Raw genomic sequence first — 21,560 nt, 5'->3', positions numbered from 1 at the left:
TGTTCAATATTTGGAACTGTGTAACCAGACTGAGATTCAGTTATAACACGAGAGGTGGTGGCCTCCAGAACTGTTTTAAAAGTAGCCTATATTGGTAAAGTGTTTTCAGTATGATAGGCAACATTTAAGACCAGGTTACCAAAACATTGTTTCTGCTATAATACATCATGAAGTGGCCTTCAGAACTGATTAAAAAGTAGCTTATGACGCCAGTTCCCTTCTTCCTGTAAAATGAATTGGTGATCTTTGATGCAGATATCACCAGAATTTGGTTAACATCTCAGAGACAGAAGAGCTTTATACATCTCCTCTCCCGATCTTCCCTCCATCTTCTTCTGCACACATACACATTTCACACACAAACACACACACACACACACCTGAAAAGAGTACAAGCCAAGAAAGGAAGACTAAAACAGCAAAACCAAATAAAATGGAAATGACCGCTTCAGTGACCTGCTTGCTGTCCTGTTGACATAGTGCTGAAACCAAAGGCAATGGTGGCCAAACTCTGTCAATGAGATGTGCAAAAAAGTGAAATGACTATAAAAAAGGAAGGATTTTTATTTCAAAGAAACAAAGGTGGCTGACTGATACAACGCTAACAATTTCCAAAAGTTTCCAATGCCTTTTTAGCAAACTCCAGGTTCTAATTTTGAAGCCTTGTTCACCTACACCCTCTCACACACAAAAACGTTATAAGCTGCTTATTTGATGTATGAAAAATGTAGAAAAAAACATTTAAAGATAGCTGCTGTACTTTTCAAATTTTGATTCRTTATTAGGAACTAGCACTGAGAAAAATCAGCACTTGGACTATCATAGAATGAGTAAAACYTTTCCTGTACAAAGTGAATTAACTGATTTGTGAAGTTAAAAAGTTGTACTCATTGTATTTACAAAGAATAAAAATATATTGAATTTAAATTACTTTCCACTGTTCTTTTAATTCTTGTTCTTCTGTTTCTAGATTAGTTTTTTCTACTGTTCTCTGCTTATCAGAGAATAGAAAGTCTCTATAAAAATGGATTGTCTCAAATGCTGTAGAGTTGGCATCATCAGAGGTTTCAAAGAACAAGTTAGACAAACATTAGTGGAATAGTTTATATACAGGTGATCCTGCCTTGGAGCAAATGGTCCCAGAGCTGTTTTTTGTAGTTCAAATATGCACCTATTGCAAGGTTCCTAACGCTTTCTTCTGAAGGAACACACACAGAGCTTTTCCTAGGACACAGCACTAAATGGATCAGAGACCTAACCTAGTACAAGTCTTCTGTTTCATGTTATGATAGTTGTTAATATCYATGAGTTGTACAGCTAACAAAGCATGATGAATGCAAAAACAGTTTTCAATCAAAAAGATATTGAGGTTTTATTAAGTTGTCCAATYGCATAATCAAACCAAAGAAAGGAGTAAGCAGCTCTCAAGGCATAGAAAGAAGTTGACAATAGGAGAAGGAAAACATTATATATGTGACCATAGTATGCACATTAAAATGACAAGCGGACACGTACCGTGTRTAACAATGGCTCGTTGTCAGCGTCAAGGAATACTGAACTTGAGTGAAATCCTAGTTCCATTGACTCCAAGCACAAAACTCTCAGAGGTTTCAGGGGTCTAAGTTTTCACCTCATCTCTCCTCCAATCCTCCAGGCCGCTGTCTCAGGTTACAGGCTTTCCAAGGCAGCCAGACCATGAAGTATACAAGACCAGTCTTCTGATGAGCAAGGTGAGACAAAGTGTGGACTAGAAGACTTTGAAACACCCTCTAAACAAACTGGCAAGAGTGCTTAAGAATATGCTTGCCATAGGGCATGGTGAATTTTTGACTCTTTTTTATTCTCGGTATTGAAGAAAAATGGACAGGACAGAAAAATCAGTTGTGGCTCCCTAGCCTTTTGACAATTCAGCGTATGAGCTAAAAAGGTTAAGCCCACTGCCCTGCAGAACCCATGACAAAACACTGGTTTCGACAAGATTCGTGCTGCTCTCTTGGAGCAGCAACAAACACGAACTGCATCTAAACTGCAGGGCAACTCCACTCTGCTGTGCAGTCCTGCTCTATAGATCAGTGAGACTAGAGGACGCAACAGTGCATGCCAGCTTTCTCTCAGCTGCAAAGCAGACAGGGCAAYGGGCGCACACCCACCTCTTGTCCTGCTATGTGCAGGATCTAGCCCATCTGCACAGCAGACCCAGGAGTTGCAAGGGCACACAATTCCCTGTAGTTTAGGCACAGAGAATCTCAGACCATGTTTTTTCCCCAGAACTGCAGACTGCACAGCTGGAGCACACCAGAATTAGGCTCTCTAGTGAGCTTTAAAGGACYGACACTCAGGTGAAATCCCAGATGTGTTCTGAACAGCCTGATCCCATCAGCTCCAATGGTTAACACTCCAGAGTTCTCACTACAATTTGGAAATGGGAAAAGAATATTCTGCTTTGACATCAAATAAGCAGCTTTCTCCCTTCAGTATAATTCCTTTCTCCATAGGAGAGTCACATGGATATGAATGACCATAGTAGGTCCTCCTTTAAGCATAACATGTAACATTTACTTTGCTTTCAGAAAGTARATTCTCACAGAAATGAATATTTGAGGAAATATTCCTCAAAAAATATTTGAGGAAAAAGAAAATAGAAGCCCTTGYTATGTATCTAAACCTAAGCAAAGAAGTATCAGATATATTTATAGCTTCTTCCTCCATCTCCATGAATAACTCAATTTCTAAATGCAATTCAAACRCATGGGATTTTAGAATTATTTTACAGTACCAAAAATACTTAGCAGAGCAAAGACTCTGTTGAATCTCAGTCTTATTCATAAAACCAGGGACCAAAATTGACACAGCACATTTGCAACCCACCACTGCATCACCAGCCCAGCATATCCATTTTGTACTCCAAAATTCAAGAATAAGAATACTCTTTGGTCGTGAGCACGCAGAGCTCACAAAATTCTTGTTTTATTTTAGCCACAAGCTAGTATGCTTGAAGACCACCATTCGCTAATACCACGTACAATCCAGTCAATCACCAGTGTTTTGGCAGTTTAGCCTTTTACATCCAGATTTTCATACAAACTACATGGGGAAGTTTAACATGAGATTAATGATATCACGTAAAGGACATAAAAATTTTGCTAGTAAGGCTTCTGCTATAAAGCAACAGGGAGTATTCTAAGAAAAAAGCAGCAGGAACAAATCTAAGCCAACATGCACTAAAAAAAGGTTTAGAACATGCACTGTTATGAAGGGCAGACAATGCCTGGATCAAACAGCCACTAGAGTGTTCTTGAATTGGTTTTCAAGAGAATCTAGACAGGTAATACCCAGGTAACATCTGAGAGCAYTGAGGAAGCTTCTCCAGCCCAAGGAGCATCCAGGGAGAAAGACCATCTCAGCAATGCTTGCTTGTGCACTGGAGCTTTAAGAGTCCAGAACCCACATGACAGTATCTTCTACTTGGTTTGTGTGACTCCATGTCCCCAACCTCCCATTGCTAGAGCAGAGCTACCTTGGTCTTCAGCTGCAGGACTTAAGAGTAATGTTATTATCTACTATGTTAACATTCCTTTCTCTATAGCACAGTTGAAGCTAGATTGATGCCTCTCCTGCTAACTAGGAAGGTATCTTTTTTTAAAGCTCTTATTGAAGCCATGTATCTGTTAATTGCCTAAAATGATTGGGGCTCCAGCTTTAGCTCTGCAGCACAGGAATGATCACAAATTCTTTGTATGTTCAGTAAGATCTGAGCAGTGAGTATCAGCATCTTAGGGTATTTAGTGCTGGCTGGTAGTAGCACAAGACTACATTGCAGAAGGGCATCACAGCAAGGTTGAAATAGCATCTCACTCAGCATAGCCACGTCCCTGCATCTCAGCAAGCAGGAGATACRTCATACTGAAGGTCAAGAGTAACAAACATTTGAAGTGCATTTTCACTTTTATTTCAAAACTTTAGACAAGTTATTTTAGTATATAAATCTGATTTTTTTTATTCTTACAGAATATAAAGATAATTCCCTCATTACTTCAGTATAAAGTGTTTTACAAGCATGAAGACAATTGCATAAGTGTTTCTCATACAGGGTATCTGAAATAAAGCAGTCTTTCTACAGAAGTTTAGACAGATGACTACCTCAGAAACAGCATAGCAGTTTAGTCATATACAGGTGAACACATGACACTACAACTGTGCAAGTTCAAGTAAGGCYGAGTCAGTAAACATTGTTAAGTCATTGCAAATAAGAGTGGAAAGGTTTGTGAGACATTGTAAGTGGTGGATGGTTTCAGTTTAATACTCTTAAATCAAAGACTCAGAAGGATTCAGCTAAAAGACAAGTGAGTTCTTTAATGCTATAAAGCATATGCAAAGACCAAGCAGTGTACTGATGTTAGTGGAGGCTTTGTGCCTGTTTATCCTCAGCATGCTAAGACAAACTATCACCTCTTAAAACCAAGCATAAGAACCACTAACATTTGAGAAGATTTTCAGAACTCAAGTATGTCTTATTTTCGATGGTGTGTAGTTTTTGTCTATTACTTCATCTTGTAAGAACATGTGAAGACAGCGCTCATTCTGTGCCAGTGGGTGGCCAGCAACCCTGGAGAGGAAGACAAAAAATATTAGTGCTAACACACTGAGTCCACTTGCAGCTACTTAAAACAGTGAGACTTTACACCAACAACCTATGGATCTACCATTTGGTACATATCCCACTTTGTCTACAGTTGGCCACTAGCATGATGTCTGGCAGCAAGACTTACTGCCATCCTCCCCAGGATGACAGTCTACAGGAACTCTGATCATTAGAAGGCATGTTATGTCAACATCTGCCACTTGCAACTGAGTAGACTATCAAAGTGCCCATCCTAGCATTAGAACACCCACAGTTAAGTGGAGACAAATTCAGATTTAATAGTTCTTGATGCCTTTTGACACAGGACACCTCCCTAAAGGCAGCTTAACCCAACAATTCTCAGTCTCATTCAACAGCAAATCAGTCCAGATAGAGGTAAAGACTTACTCCACCGGGGGGTGTGAAGGTCTTCTGCAGGCCTCAACATGATTTACAGAAGTGTGACTTACCATGGTCACTCCCAGCCTGCACAAGCAAYACTGACGCCCAGTCCAGAAGTACTAGATATGGTCATTCTGCTCTGATAATGGGAAATAGCCTTAGATAGAAAACACTGGAGAGACAGAGCTTTTAAGGTAGAAGGTAATAACACTTCTAATTGGGATTTATTTTTGTTCTGTATATAGACTACAGAGTCACTGTCTTTTCTCCAGTGAGCTGAAATTAAAAGATGCTCCTGCTCCCAAACTTGAGAGATAAGGTGTTACATTTAATCCCTTAAGACACCTAGTAGCTTMCTGAGACTCCCAAGATGTGAAGGTGGAAGTTAAATCCCAAGATACTCAATCCCTGGAAGCTGGTCATTTATGGCTGAAGAAAGCTAAAGGAGTTCAGTTAACCCTCCCTCCTCCTTTTCCCCTCCCCCTTAACTCCAGTTTTCCCCAGRGCAGCTTGTATCAACCCTGTGGTTCCTGTATCTACTAGAACATGAAGTGGAAACTCATCCAGTTAAGTACATATAATACATAATCAAACTTTCAAGCACTTGTGTGCATCTTTTCCACACGTGCCTACCTTGGGAGGAAATAACTKATTCATTTGTCACCACTTGCTTCTCATTGCAGATGTCCTTTAATGAGAAACTTCCCTCTGCTACTCAGCATTGACAAAATATTTTAAGTGTGGCTATAAAGCCTGGCAACCTTATCAAGTTCTAGTAAATGGACAGGAGTCTCAAACACTAGTTCAAAGAGTAGTTTTTCCTACCTTCATTAGGCTAAACTTTTTGGCCTTTAACTTGATTAGAAAGATATAAATGACAACATGAGGAGGCACAGCAAATTCCCTTCCCCTTTTAGAAGGGCTTAGAAAATTGGTGGCTGATTTACTAGACTGTCTGACCTACCTCATGGCTTCTTTCGAGTGTCTTACTCTATATCAGAAGACTATTGAGCTATGATGATGTCTATAAATAGCAGCTGCTATTTCCAACATTTCCATGTCTCCAGAAGTCAGATTCAAGTAGACAAGACTTTCACAACACTTTCACAACATAGCTATCCTTGAAAACAGGATTGTAAATAGTGGTGTTGAGGCCACCAGCAAGCTGGCCTAGGAGAGCTGGCTCAAGTAAACTCACTGCTAGGATTTAATCCCTCTAGATTCTACACCTGGAGACAGAGTTAAACATCCACTTTTGAGCTCCTGGACATCAAGGACTAGTATCAGTGCATCAAGCTCTTCCTTGGCCACACTGGTATGTCAGTTATTTGAAGGCTTCTTCTCTGGTTCTAAGACTGAAGATGACCTTTGAGATATGAATCTCATGTTATGCAAATCCCCTTCAGGACTAAGTTCACTATTAGTATTTTGTAGAAACTCTAAACCTTCCACATAGTTCAAAGCTTTAATTGGTAATGTTTGCTTGACTGAGTTGGCTCATGCCATCAGAATAAGTTCATGAGGCTGAATAGCTAGAAGTTTTGCCTAGAGTTTTGTTTCAGCTGTACTCAAATTTGTCACTACATCCACATCTATATCAAGTCTCCTTTTATCTTTCAAAGTAGGGAAAGTTGACTGAGAAGTTTTACACTTTCAGAAGATCAATATATTGCTAATTACAAGACTGAGCAAGTGATACCAGTCAACTGGTCACTACATTTGTTAGCTATAAAAACATTTTTCTAAACTATTCCAGTTAAACTGTTTCACTATCAGCTGTTCCTGAACTTACACTGTCCTCATATTGCTGTGCTCAGCATACAAAGCTTTCAGTAAGTGCATTTCTTCCAAATTTAATAGAGTTCCAAGTCTGCATGGATAAGAGAACTTGAGTTTCACTTTAAAATCATGCTAAAGGATCTTGACTGTACATCCTTAAGAGAACACATTGTTTTACTATAAGCATGTCTGCCTTCATGTGGTCCAAAAGAAAAGCTAAAACCCTTTGAATCCTTGAACATTCATTCTATTTGTCTTCGAGYAGAAGCCGCAGAAGTTTATCACTCAAAAGTAAGAATAAAGTATTTTATCTGCTCAGAACAATTAAAAATACCTCTGAATTGAGGTAACAAGTCACTACATGAAGAATAAATGAGAAGATATAGTCACACCTAAACTTATTTTCACTTGCAAAAAGCAGGACATCATTTTTAGTTCCTACTGAAATGGTCACTTTTGCATCCCYGAACTGCATCTTTCAACAAGTAATAATTGACCAACATCATATGTTRTTGGATGAAGTTCTGGCTTAACTAAGGCCATTCTCTGATTCTCCTAAAGACCAGTACCAATGAGCAAGACTAAAACACCAARTCAAGCTTTATCAGTTCCACCTTTTAAAGATGGGAGGAGTCCAGAATCAAGTTGGTTTGAACAGTGCACTGGCTCCAGAGACCAAAAGAGCTGTTGAACTGACAGTTTCTCACCTGTACAAACATCTGTTACTATAATTTTGTTCATCCTTTGGAGGGCAGTGTGACAGCTCAAAGCRTCTATTTCAAACTATATACATGTATATCAAGTAGAGTTCCTACACCTTCAGACAGATTCTCATGATGATTAGAGAAAATGTGTATCATTACACAAGCTGATAATACCTCACATCTGCATTAAAAGTAGACTGCTGTAAGCCCATTGTAAGCCTTATTGTTCATCCAGTGGAGGATACCTTTTCAGAAAGAAAAGAACTATTTTGAATGCTATAATTTTAGTGGTAATTTGCATAAATTAACACCACATCACTCATTTTAGCTGTTCAGGTAGGCATTAAGATATCCAARTCAAACACTGGATAAGCAACATTATGTTCTGTTGCAAGATTGAAAGCATCTCATTCTGAAACTAGTGCAGCCATAGTTAGAGGACTAGCAGCTCCAAGTCCATTTTTCAGAGTTGATCCATTCATCTCCAGATAGACCCAMCACTTACTTGTTTATGAACTGCTCAAGAGCCTGCTTCCTCTCCTCTATAAAAGAATCATCAAATATACCATCATCTCCTCGAAAGGGGAGCTGACGGAGAAGAGCTTTTCCCGGTAGGGGTGGTACCACAACCTGAAAGATTTAGAAATATGGCCTTAAGTACAACCTGCAAGCAAGTTTATATACCTGCTGTGCCACTTGTCCCTTCTACAGTCCAAACTTATTGCTAATGCCTCTAATCAAACAAAAAATACCATAAAAATCAATCTGTCCTTAAAAGTAAGTTGAATTCAGGCAGTTAAACTCAGAATTAACTAAAAACCATTGAACAACAGTCTCCAGGACTGTAAACCAAGGCTTGCTGAAATACTGGYACACATACAAGGTTTTAGTTCTGCAGGATTTCAATCACAACCTCAACTCTGCTTGAGATTAACAGATACGCTTTATAACATACAGATAACACTTGAATACTCTTCTCATGTCTATGCACACTTGTATTTACTTTTGTTACCTTGCTTTCTCTTTCTAGTTCATTCCTCAGCCATTCAAAGTCACTATATCTTCTTCTGACTGTAGATTCTTTCAGCTTGAAGATAGGAAGATTTGTCTGAAAACAAACATGAGTTATTCATTAGGTAAGTTYTGCTAAGTAGAAGCAAGAAGCAAGCTATTAAGTCAAAGTTAGCTCCACTTGAGCAACAATACAACAACGAGTAGCGTTCAAGATAAAAAGCAGATAAAGCTCTGCTTAAGCTAYGTCAGTCATGCCTTAAACTGTCTGTAGACCCCTTATCTGCATCACAAGTTCTAATCACTAGTATTTGGCCCACCATATCACSAAGTAGAAGAGCAAAATTTGTCAGCCACTCAAGGAGATGTTAAGGTTGCACAGGTATCTTATTCTTACTCTCAGGAGATAGATTCCCCATGTTGATATGCATACAGCAGTAGCAGGAAGAAAAGAAGCCTTCCTTATCCACTTAGGATACTTGCTAGTTTCAGGCGGCAGCCTAGGACATTTTATGCTCCTCTGCCAGCTGATACAACCAAGCCTTCAATATCTCTTAAAAGCAACAACAGTTAAGTCCTTTAGCCTCCACAGAATTCATACAGGGCACATTCAGTACAGATGAAGCTGAAGATCCACTAATGCCAGTTGCAAGGTTTAGATAACTCCAGAAAAAACTAAGGCTGAGATTAAATACAGTCAGTACAGATGAAATCTGACTGCTTTAATACAAAGTTAAACCAAGCAGAATTTGAGGCAGAACCTTCCTAAACAAGGCTTGAAAGAAGTTGCCTAGAAACCCTAAGAGTCAGTATCAGTACCCAACTAATACCGTTAAACACACAGCAAAGAAGCTAAAATACAGCACAGGATCATAATACATGAGCACTCTAACAGGTGTGCTCAAACTAACTTTTACTGTAGCCTGTATTACTTCTACATTGGAGTAGAAGATTCCACTGTTTTCTAACACTACCATAAAAGCATACATAGAGAGCACTCTCCTTGCCTTCCCAGCACAAAACACTCCAATACCTCAGCAATATTTAAGCTTCAGATTACTGTAATGGCTAAATGGTCAACTGGCTAAATGGTCAACTGGCTAAATGGTCAACTGGCTAGACTATCACAAGAAAGTTGCTGTAAAATTTACAATCTACTACTGAAAGCAAGTCTGTAATTGCCACATATAAGAGGCAGCAACACAGTAGAGCTCACTGTTGTCAGACTGCATATTCACTAACTTTGCCTTATATGCCTTGTAAGAAGGCTCTTCTGAGGTACATTGTAGGAAGCTGATGTTCATCCAGGACTACAGTTATTCCTGCTTCTCCCAATAGAAAACTAGGCTAAGCATGCTCATTTTTTAAAATAATGAGTCATTCCACACAGATTTTTGTCCTAGAGCAGCTGGACAACTCTAAGATATCATTTATAGGTTGCAATGCTCAATCTATTATTTGACTGATAGTTTTGGCTGCTTAGGCAGGTTTAATTGCTAAGATGCATTCCAGTACTAGGCAGGCCTATGACTATGGGACATTACACTATTGTCAGCCAATCAGGAGCTTTTGACCATCTTRCAGCTTAAAATACTTCAAAAGTTAGGCCTATACTTTCACATTATGCTATTTAGTCCATATTTGACAGATGATAAAGTACAAAACAGTATTCTGTCACGAAACCTGGTATCACTAAGTGTTTAGAGGACTCAAGTTCCCCTTCTTCCCGGATAAGGTATCATTCATTGTGCTAGTGACTAACAAAATTGCACTTAAGACTATTATGTCAGAAGTCAAGCTTTATAAACAAACACTCTGGTCTTGAAGATAAGAACACTCTACTCAAGAGAGAAAAACTATGTCCTCTAGAGTGCATGAAGGAGATTCACAGAAGTGAAGTATCAGATTATTTTTCTCTGATTTCAGCTATTGGTTTATACCAAGGTCAGCCTTTCACATTACAACATCAAGTCTTTATCAGTACCTCAGATAGTGAGTCCTTCACAATATTTAACATGTAGGCTCTCACCTGCAGAAAATATTCCATTCTCCTCTCAAGTTACTTACAAGAGRGATTAGAACCAGATAAAAGCAGCTAAAAAAGTTCCCAGGTCCTCAGGAACTCTTTTTATGATTCTGGGCATAAAGTCTATGAAGTTAATCTCTAAAGAACATAAGGTTTACAGATACAATGTGAGGGTAGAAGTGCCAGTTGAGCTCATTTTACCTTCCACATTCCCTTTTGAACCTTTGACATGCTAGCCCAAGTTGTAAGCTAGAAAAGGACAGTCAGAATATTTGTTTTCCCTTCAGGTTGACTTGCTTTCTGTAGTTTTGATCATAAACCCCGGAGACATTCAAACTGATGTGCATGCTGGAAATGTACACTTAAACAAAGTGGTTCACAAGTCAGAGCTTAATTACTAAAGCAAAGYTTTTTGCATCTCCTCTGGTCTGAATTCACAACTAACTGTTCAGATCCCCACCTTTTAAAAGCTCAGAAACCACAGCAATTCCATCTCCTTTAGGAGCTACCATTGATAACAGCARTATTCGTCAGATATGCACCTGTTCGAAAGAATCTATTTTAATAAGCAATTTGAAAGGCCTGTTTTAAGGTACAAACAAGTTAAATAGTGCAAGCACCCATTTTTAATCTAGGATATACTCACACTTGAAGTTACTGTACATGCCTTTTCACTAAAGAATAACCTTGTTTGAGTAGAACATTTCCTTCAGCTTTTTGCATGTCCTTCTACCTCCAATTGCCATGGAGAGAGACTTTAGCAAGCAAGACAGGCAGTTGCTGACACAAGAGCTGCTAGAGAGCAAGAATTTGGCAGAAGGAAGCATTGCTCCATAAGACGTCAAAGGAAACTTCAATTTCTATTGAGGTGTCAGCTTCTGGATCGTACAGCATTATCAAAATTATTCTTAGCTTCACACTTGAATGTTGCATTCTAGCTTAGTCACTGAAAGTCCAGTAGTTACTCTGGACATGGAGCGCTCTCTGCCTGCTAGAAGCAAGACAAATACACAAAGCTCCAAGTTGGGCTAGTTTGTTTTGCAAGTATTTCCCCTCATGCTAATTCAGCATCAGTCTTGACTTCCCAGCCTCTAAAGGCCTACTGATCTGCCATGTTTGTCACAGAGCTCAGAGAGCCAGTTTGGCATAGCCCCTGGATCACAGCTTGTTCCTCTGKTAAGTTCAGCATAATCACTACAGCAATTGTTTCTTCTGTAGTGTAAATAATTAGTCTCACTTACACTAATACCAATTTTCAGCAGCKTCTTAGTCTAAAATCACGCTTCTCCAGTAGTTTGACTACAAGTCCTTAATCTAAAAGGATTGTGGTGCATTACCACAACAACGCACGACCAGCAGTCACTGTTCAGAACTGCAGCTAAACAGATACTCCAGGACTGATAAACCAGTTCTGCACAACTGGTCCCCAGAGTCCAAAATCCTAGGCCTAGAAAGATGCTAAGATAAAACAGATACTGTCTAGCACTGTTTCTGTAGCAGCCTCTGTGTGTATACACAAACACACTTGCTAATCCTTAGAGAAAGCCAARCAATCAGATTCATTCTGCTGTAAAGTTATGACCAGGCCAACACACTGAAGTAAGTGTTTGTCAGGACTGTTGCCAAGTTATGCAGTTAARCAGTGGAAGATGTCAAATCTAGACCTTTAAGTCACTCCTGCATTCCTCTACTCCAAATGCAARAGAGTTTGCACATTCTCAAGTGATTTGGCTCATGTCGAGCAAACTGGTAAGGCAAAACAGCAATTGCCTAGTAGTAGTTTTTAGAGAAAGACCTGTATTCCCAGAAAGCATGTTTCCTTAGCTACAGTTTACTAAACTAGAAGTCCCACCCCAAGCTCAGGAAGCTCCAACTCACCTCAGAAGCACGTCACAGTTCTAGACTAGGTAGCTGTATGACTAAATAGCATTCTAGCTGTTACTAGGATTAATTCAAGAGCTATGCCCAGTTAGAAGTTTGAAGCTGATTGAAAACTGTTTATGCACACAAGTGAACAGACTTCCACATTCAGAGTGGCAGTAGCTTACAAGTACAAATCAACRTCTTCAAAAATCATTCACCTTCAGCTTAAAACTTGCATACCATGAYGACTGCATTGTAGAGAGCTAACTCTGCCTTAAATGCAGAAAGAAAACTAAAGTGCTTTTGTTTTAAATAGACTAATTCAGAATTCTAAGTAATTTAATTGTTCTATTATCTAGATTAGATTAATTTACCCACTGAGTAGAGAAAAACCTTTCAAATAGCCAGGCTTGCCTCAACAAGTTCATTTCCAGATATCAATTGTGCCTAAATAACATTTGGGTTCTTTCAGAGAGCGAGCTGACATGGCAAGASATTGACTCAGGATGTCACTGCAGCCCATTCCACCCCCACGATTGCTGAAACTCCACAACTGCATTGTCCAGGATAGTGTGAGATGAGTTAGATTCATTTCCTCMCCTGCCGTATAACGCTAATCAACAGCGCTGCATTGCCCATGTCTCCCACTCTTAGACTGATAAAGCTGCACTGTTGCCATAGTACCTACTTTGATGTTGTCTTTTCAAGTAGGTTACGGCAGCCTTGATAAAACTCTATTTCCATTAAAATAGAGCGAAAGCAAGCATTCAGCTCACTTCTAACAGAAGTTTGTGGCCTTGACTCTCAGAAGGCAAATTCAAGTTTCTTACTATCTCYTCATAAGAGCTGTAATCTTTGTCAAGAGACTACACCCTTTGGCTACATTCACAGTCAGTCAATGGGAACTCTGGGACATTACAGGAAGTAACATTCAGGGCAGAGAAAGAAAAACTAGTTTTCTTTCTGCAAGGGCCTGTTGTCCTTTAGGATGCCAAAGGGACTGGCCTCAGCAGTCCACTATTATTCCAGACACCTTACTAGTGGTTTGTTTCCTTCCAGACTGGATAGGAGCATGAGCAGCTAGCTCTCCACTGCCTACAATTACAAAAGCCAAGAAGCCAAGCATGGCTGTATTCTCAGTTTTAATTACTAGAATTTTTTATTTTTGGTGCATATTTTAGACACTCTGCAATGAGCAAAGAGGTCTTCTATAGGACATCAAGTTACTTTTCCAAAATACTTGCACTCATTTTGATCAAAGTCCTGTTCAACTACCTCCCCTTATTTCCACTTGTTGTCCAAGACTACTGTAGCTATATTACATTCAAAAAACCCAGAGTTGACAGAACATTAAAAATCTGATCATACTTATTATCCCAAATTTTAAATAGTTTAAATAAATGTTAAGCTACAACCAGTATTCAKCATTCAAACCCTAGTAGCAGCCATGAAGATTCAGACAACAGTTAACCTTCTGAGCCCAATGCCTAGAGTCCTGAGCTGGYCTACATGAAAGTCAGTGTAGAGGTGTTGGGGTTTTTGCCAAGAAGGTTCTGTCATCACCTGATGAAGTTCACTGACATCATGAGCAGATGAACTATGGTGTGCCACACTCAGGAGGCTCAAAGTAAGATACAAACTAAGATAATAGATCTAGGGAAAAAAACAGATTTTTTATTGATTTCTTATTCTTCAAGTCATTTCCTCAGAAGCCAAGGCCGCCCCCTCAAAAAAAAAATAGTTTAAACTGCACAAAAGGGGCAAAGACTTCAACACCCAGACAGAAACAGCAGCTCCAGCTAGTTATCTCAGGGTTAGGAAACTAAAGCTTTCTTAGAAGAAAAACATACAACACACATCCCCATAAAACARTGTTTCTTTACACAATTGCATTGGCTACCACCCTATGCTCTGTTTTGACCTACTGTAAAGTCATCAGTTATTTCTCTTGAGAAATGAAGAAGGACACCCCCATTAAGTCAATATTTTTAGCCTTATCAACTGACATCTTCGATACTAATACCAGCTACAGCCAAGTGCAGCAGATAGATTGCTATGAACCACTGCAGTTGATAACTTTTGCACCCAGCAAAACTTTCACATGTTTTGTGGGCTAGAGACAGTACAGTATTTATACACTTAGTTTAAGTATGAAAGAAACCAGAAGTATGAAAGAAACCAACATGGAAATAAGTATACCYCTCGCCAGAAAGTCTCTCCATATTTACACCCACATTAGCACAGTAACATTCCTATTCTTAACTGACTAACAGCCAGCTACAGAAAAATCAATAGTCCCTGTTCAGTAATTTTAGTGTGACCTAACCTTCAGGAATCCTACAACTGAGGTGCATAAAATACAGCTTTAGGGCTCTTTCTGAGATTTAGAGAGGTTAAATAGAACTCACATGTAGCTTCAGTCTGCTGATTTCAGAGCAAAGCTGCTACAGGCTAGCTTAAAGCTATACTTTTATGATTGGCCATAAAACCAGCACAAACAGTGCTGCTTGCCAGTCCCAAATGTTTCATAAAAAAAGCTTTGAGCTGGGTTCTCAAATAATAGCCAAAAGGGAATGCATTCTTGGATGCATCTTCAGTGTGTGCAATATTTGCTTTCCTACCTTAACCAGAAAGGTTAAGGCCTCTCCACCCCCTCTCCCTGAAAAAGAGCTATAGCTGCAACAGCAATTTCAGAGACCTTTTGATCAGCACTAGTTTCACAGGGCATTCTGACTGTGTACTTGTTAAAACAATCTTCAATACTGCAATATTTTCTTTAAGTTAGAAGCTTAAAGCTACACTGTATTACTTACTTCCTCAGATGAAAAGCAGGAGAGACCTGACTGTTCTAAAGTTCAAGCTGACATTTTTTGGCAAGCCATCTAAAAATAAAGATGTATCAAAATACTCTGGCATCACATGCCTACCTGGATCACAGCCATCTGTCTTACAAAGATTAGTCATTGTTCCATTCAGTTTGGTCAGTTCAGCACTGTACTAGAGTGCACTCTTAATACACAATCAGRGCCTGAATTGTGTGAGCAGAAGTAAAAGGCAGCCAAGCCTTTAGTTAAACTAATATACTAGTAGGAAGTGCTACTCAGACTCTTATCTTATTTACACAATACAGATGTCAACACCAAGCTAGCTCAGTACTTTAGTCTAAGTTCTCATACTCAGATTATCAAAAAATGTCTACAGAAATCAGCTGCTTAGAGCAAATACATGGAACAGACCTGTGAATCCATTTTCCTTGCTTCAGAAGCTTCTTTCTAAGACACTTCAGTTATTTTTCCCCAGCTGGTATCCTGGGGAGTTCTTTGCCTTTCAGCTATTTTTTTAATKTAATACTTAAGGAACAGTAAGCCAGAAATCACCTGTTTTCCAGAATCAGTGCATTTCTATACTTTGAAGAGTAGTTTAAAAATATCTTTAACTGGCTRCAGTGTCTAAAATAGTGTACTAATGAGAAGTTAACTGCAGTTAGAGCAGTCCTGCAGCATGACATAAGATTTGCAGTAGTAGAAAAATACTGAATTAGTGCTGATTTTGCATCCCTAAACATATCCACACTGAGTCAGTGTTTAATCATTACTCTACCACAAGCTTCACAGATTATGAAACTGAGCAGTGCTGAAGTGGACTGTGTGTACCAAGAGATTGAATTCTTCTCTTGGCATGTGATGAGTCAACTTCAACACTCGCTGAATGCAAGGACAGTATATTTGGTATTGCTCAAGGACAGAACATATCAAAGACATTTACTAGATCAAGAATGCCACTTTGCAGGACCATGGTACAAAACAAGTGTTTTCTGAGCAAATTATACTTTCAGTTCACTTAGCCTCTCATTCTGAATTCATGTGGTCACAGAACTATAAGCCAATTACTTAGCAGTATGCAGAAATGCAAACATTGCATTCAAACTAGGTCCTGAAAAATAGGTTTAGATGAGAACAGGCTTTCAGATTCAACCCAAGTTTAACAGTAACTTTGATTTACTTCCCTAATCCTTTGAGGCCAGTACTATTCTTAACACTACATGCACCATACAGCCTACCTGCTCATATCCTTCCCCATTTAAAACATGCGTAGTCAAGTATGTCTGGAGATCTGTAGAGGTCTCTGCAGAAGAAGTATAGCAAATGTGACTGCTGCCTTAAGGAGCACTGGTTCCACTCAAGTGATTCTCTCACATCTGAAAGCACAGTAGCAAGTGTTGCCTTTTACATCAAGTAGTACAAGCCACTGAACTGTGGAACTCAATGAAGCTGCAGCGCATACCTCTGTGCTCAGWATACACATATACATATTGATTAGAGGCAACAGTTAATTCAGCACAACAAACAGAAACAGGAAATAAGGTTTTTTGTTTAACTCAGTTGCAAAACTCCAGAGATCCTCTGATAAGGTCCTCGGCTGACATTGGCACTGAGCCCATTTAATTAAAAAAATTGGGCTATGTGAACGTATTTTAACTAGTAGTTCTTGTACCAGATACTTTATTCTGGTGACTGTCAGTCTAAGTAGTAATGACTTTTCTTGGAAGATCTCACTGATTTTAAATGAGTAAATTTTAACGATTTATTCTAATCAGGCTGAAATGGGCAGCACAGAAGTCCGTTTTACAGAAACCTTAACAGTTAGCAGTTAGTTGCATTTCTTTAGCAGGTATTCAAATTTATTCTATTTTTTTTAAACCTCTATACACATTTTTCTGTGAGCTTCTGGACACTTTCATAACAGCAGGTGACTACTTCATCAAACTTTAGTGGGCTACAAAAAGCATCTGAAGCTTCATTTCTTAGTGTATTGTTCTCCTTTTTAGCTTGCCCTAAGTCTCCACACAAAAGACACCTTAGAATGGAATGGACTTGCCTACTGCTGCTGCTAGAAAGCAAACTGCAAGAACATGGTCCATTCAAAAGCACAGCGCTAGAACAACAAGTTCAAAAGAATGGTGTTTTCCCATTACTTACCATCACTGAACATTGACAAATTAGTTTTATTGCAACTGTTATGCAGCTGCATCTTGACATTCAGAAAGGTTCAAAGTCAATGATTTAGCAAACTCAAAACTTGCCGCAAAAGCTGGTGGATGAACAGCAGTGTGAACCTATCTTCAGCTGAAAAAAGGGGGAACAGACTAGTTGTCAAATAAGCTGCCCTGCTGAAACTTCTATGCAAGCTTTTACCTGAAGCATACTTGACAGCTTAAGCACTTGTGAAAGTACCACACATTTACCACAGCGTGCTATCATACTAGCCTAGAGAGGCACACACTATGGAAAAACCTTTCCTAAGTATGAGAATATGATGATTTCCTTACCCAGTGATACGCTGCTACCATCTACCCAAAACATTCTGGGCACCCAGTAAAGCTTTTTATATCTGACATTTACCAGAAGCTGAAGTGTACAGCAACATAAGAATTAAGGCATGACGTTGTTCCACTTGTTACCTTCCAAGCAGTAGAGTTAAAATGGAATACAAGCAGAAAGCTTTCCAATAAAAGCCTTGGGGAAGTTCTACAATTTTATACTCAAAAACAGTTTTAGCAAGATGTTATGAGACATCAGTTCAACAGTTTACTATCAAGCTCAGTCTTTCTAACAGAAGTTTAGCTTTGAGATCTAAACAAAGCAATAAAGATAATGACCCTTAAACTAAATTTAAAAACCCTGCGACAGCAGTGCAAGTCTAACTGCTTCTTTGGAAACCTGAATCTCAGTGTCTCCTGTGCAAGTGTTCCCAGTTTAACACAGTGATCTCCAGCCACATGACCAGTCTGTCCAATAACTAGTGTTAAACTCTGATAAGAGCTAAGTTATCTAGTTCTACACTGCAATGGTGGTTTTAATTTAAAACAGTCTTTTAAGTACAACACAGGCAAGTCATTCCATCTCCTCATGTTTGTTCCAATGCTGGAGGAAGCTGGCAAAATCATCTATCACTTTCAGTGACCACAACCCGTTTTCAAACTGGAGACCAGCTACTCGCTAGTCTGTTATGGTCTAAGGAGATCATCTCCAGATAAACAGTAAAAAGCGTAAATCAAATATCTGGTATAAGACCTACTTTTTAGAACTATAATATTACAATATTCCAAATTCAACTCCTCTCCTATAAGAGAGTTTGCATATTGGCAATACAGCCTGTTTTATGTTAAAAAATTGACACAAGTTTACATAGTGAACATCATTCTGTATGACTGCAGAACATAACTGCTCTGCAGCCTTCCAACACACACGAGACCCAGAACTCCCTCTTTTACAGTTCATTAGAGATATGAATATACACATACTTCATTGTTTTCTGTACAATAATGCAAAACAAGAAAGAATGATCATTTACTAAAAGAGATTGTTCTGCATACAAACATATGGATGCATGTAGGGAGCACCTTCCAGAGGACAGTGTTTAGATAAGAACACAGAGGAAGGAAAAGGGAGGAAAAATAAAGGTCAGTGTACAGTGTACATTTACATTATGGCCACTTTTAGAGCCTCATTAGAGGAATCTAGAACTTTCTACTCCATATAGGCTACTCTTGGCTTATCTGCAGTCTGCAAGTTCTCTTCTTTTTTTTTTTTTTGGCTTTGCTTTCCATTTGAGGACTTCTCACATAGAAAAAGCAGTCTCATTCCCAAGCCTATACCTAGGCTTGGTCCCTTATCATCTTTCTTGGACCCAGCCATTCCAAATGCTCAGCCTCATGGGAGAAAAAGCCATCAGTAATTAAAGGTACAAACATAAAAGGCACAAATACCTCCATCTAGGCAAAGAGTTACACTTCTTTCCGGTAAGTAGACAGCTAAAGCACTGACAAGTTGGCTACTGTTAATCTGTCCTCACACAAAGGGCAAACACTGGCTACAATTCTGTTTTAGCCTGTTCTCCCTGCCCAAAGGCCACATGCTGAAGCCAAGAACAGCTACCCAAACACCACAGTTTAGCAACATCAGAATTATAGTATCCCTCCCTAGACAGTTTGAATCTCAGCTGATTTTGCTTTTATAAGCAAAGTCACACTGAGCTGAAAATTTGCACCTCTAGTACCAGAAAAGCTTCTAATCTGTGTGGATTTTGTGTGCTATCTTAAGAATTTTAGTGGCCAATAAGGCCAACCTGAAAATYTTCTGCCAGCTGAAAACTTTCCTGCCACAAAGACACACACTCTGCAGTGTCCAGTGAAAGCACAACTCAAACTGCAGGGTGGGAGGGAAGGAGGAGTGGAAGGGGGTCAATAAGGTCTCTACTACTGCCTGTAGTAACTGACCAGTTTCAACTAGTTGCAACAGAGTAAGGCTATACCAGCAGTAAACTGAATCACAAGGTACACAGGAAGATAAGATCATAAGAGTTCATCTTTCTCAACCTGGCTTGTTACTGGCTGTGTAGACCAGAAGGGAGCATCACCTCAGGTCACTACCAGCAAGGACCACACAACACACAGTCTGTTCTTTCTGTCCACTCCTACAGACCCTACCTACTGATACCATAATCAAGACTGAGGAGCCTAGGAAATACTTTTTTCCACCTCAAGACCATCAGCTTTCTCTGAGACAAGTCAGTGAATAYAGCCCTCCTCACTAGAAAGGAATGTGATACCACCAAGACAAAGTACCTGAGAACAGACAGCTAGGAACAACCCTGTTCATTAGGTACTTCACTTATAGTTTCTGTAGTCACAAAGATGACAAACTTCCCCCCACATATACTCACCTCATCAGTTCAGTTAGCTTTGGCCTAGCTTTCACACACAGGAGACTTATTTACAAGGTCTCCACAGCTTTTGGAGGCTGCTGGAATACCAGGCATCACCTCCTTTCTCAGGACAGACCCACCCATATTATTATATGTCAAACACCTGCATTTGCCRCCTCCTGCTTAGGGAGGGACGAGCAACTGCTGACATTACAAGATTTCAGTCTCACGGTAGCTGCATGGAGCAGCGCTAAAAAAACCCGCCTGTCCTCTGGCTGCCTCAACTGAGGCCTCCTAGCCGAGCTAGGCTTGCGCTTACCCGCAGCCGAGCTATCAGCCCCACGGCCTCCTGCAGCACCTGGGGCCTTCTCACCCTAAGCACGCGGCCCACGGACGCTCAGCCACGGCCTCCTCCGCGGCGCCAGCGTGGAAGCCRGCCCCACGGAGGGGCCCCGCACCGCGGCGATACCCCCCCCCCCAGCCCGGGCTACACAGGAGGCGGCACCACCGGCGGCCCGCGGGATGCAGGGGAAGGTCACGCACCGCCGCCGCCTCACCTTGACGCGGATCTCGTAGGTGGTGAAGCGGCCGCGGCCCACGCCCACGGTCTGCGGGTTGCCCACGTCGATCTCCAGGAAGTTGCTGGGCGGCCCGTAGGCGTCGTTCAGGTTCTGCGGCTTGCTGATGAGCCGCCGCGTATCCGCGATCGTCTCGGCCATGGCACCGCGGCGCCTCCGCTGCCTCTCGCCTCTCTTCCCGCCCGCCTCCCGCCGCCGCTGCCCTTCCCCTGGGAGCGCGGGCAGGACGCGAGCGAGCCGCCGCCCGCCCTCTTATCGCCCCGCGCCCAGCTGACTGCCCAGCAACGCGCGGCCCACGCCGCCGCCCGGCAGCGGCGCATGCGCCCGCCGCCCGCGCGCAAGGCAGCCTGGGCGTTGTAGTCCGCAAGCGGCCGCACCGCTGGCTCTGCCCGGCGCCGCCCTCCCCCTCCCGAACTACACGTCCCGGCGGGCGCCGCGGCGGGAGCAGCGGGGCGGGCTCGGCGTGTTGCCTCCTCGGGGAGGGGGAGCGCTAGCTGCGGCTCGGGCCGCGGGGGGCTCCCTGGGGGCGGCCTGGGCCGACGGTTCCGGCCCTCAGGGCGTCCCCGACTGTCGTCCGCGGAGGGGTCGCGCAAGGCCCTCTGCAGCCCCCTGACACATGGACAAGCCTCTCTGCAGCCCCCCGACACATGGGCGAGGCCCTCTGCAGCCCCCTGACACACGGACAAGGCGCGCTGCAGCCCCTGACACATGGATGAGGAGTGCTGCAGCCTCGACACATGGACAAGGCGCTCTGCAGCCTGTTGACACACGGACAAGGCGTGCTGCAGCCCCCTGACACATGGACAAGGCACGCTGCAGTCCCCTGACACACGGACGAGGAGTCCTGCAGCCCCCTGACACACGGACGC

General features: G+C 41.3%; 1 protein-coding gene across 1 annotated transcript; it reads right to left on the bottom strand.

The window, feature by feature from the left end:
- Positions 1-535: 535 nt before the first annotated feature.
- SNX3 (sorting nexin 3) lies at positions 536-21,013 on the bottom strand. The gene is made up of 4 exons (XM_085306905.1): positions 20,671-21,013; positions 8,519-8,614; positions 8,012-8,136; positions 536-4,606 (listed from the first exon to the last, which is right to left on the bottom strand). The coding sequence occupies exons 1-4, from the start codon at positions 20,830-20,832 to the stop codon at positions 4,501-4,503; spliced, it is 489 nt and encodes a 162-aa protein (XP_085163031.1). The 5' UTR covers positions 20,833-21,013; the 3' UTR covers positions 536-4,500.
- Between the last annotated feature and the right edge of the window lie 547 nt (positions 21,014-21,560).

The sequence above is a fragment of the Rhea americana genome, unplaced genomic scaffold, assembly GCF_003343005.1.
Source record: "Rhea americana isolate MKP2758 unplaced genomic scaffold, rheAme1 scaffold_25, whole genome shotgun sequence".
NCBI classification, from domain to species: Eukaryota; Metazoa; Chordata; class Aves; order Rheiformes; family Rheidae; genus Rhea; species Rhea americana.
The sequence above is the reverse complement of the archived record's forward strand: the minus strand, read 5'-3'. Positions and strand labels throughout refer to the sequence as shown.

What these genes read in the sequence shown, in the direction of transcription:
- SNX3 (XM_085306905.1), bottom strand. Translation starts at nt 20,832, where the DNA reads ATGGCCGAGACGATCGCGGATACGCGGCGGCTCATCAGCAAGCCGCAG. An exon ending in CCTACGAGATCCGCGTCAAG is followed by an intron (nt 8,615 to 20,670) that starts GTGAGGCGGCGG and finishes GTTTGTTTTCAG; the next exon opens with ACAAATCTTCCTATCTTCAA. An exon ending in AACTAGAAAGAGAAAGCAAG is followed by an intron (nt 8,137 to 8,518) that starts GTAACAAAAGTA and finishes TAAATCTTTCAG; the next exon opens with GTTGTGGTACCACCCCTACC.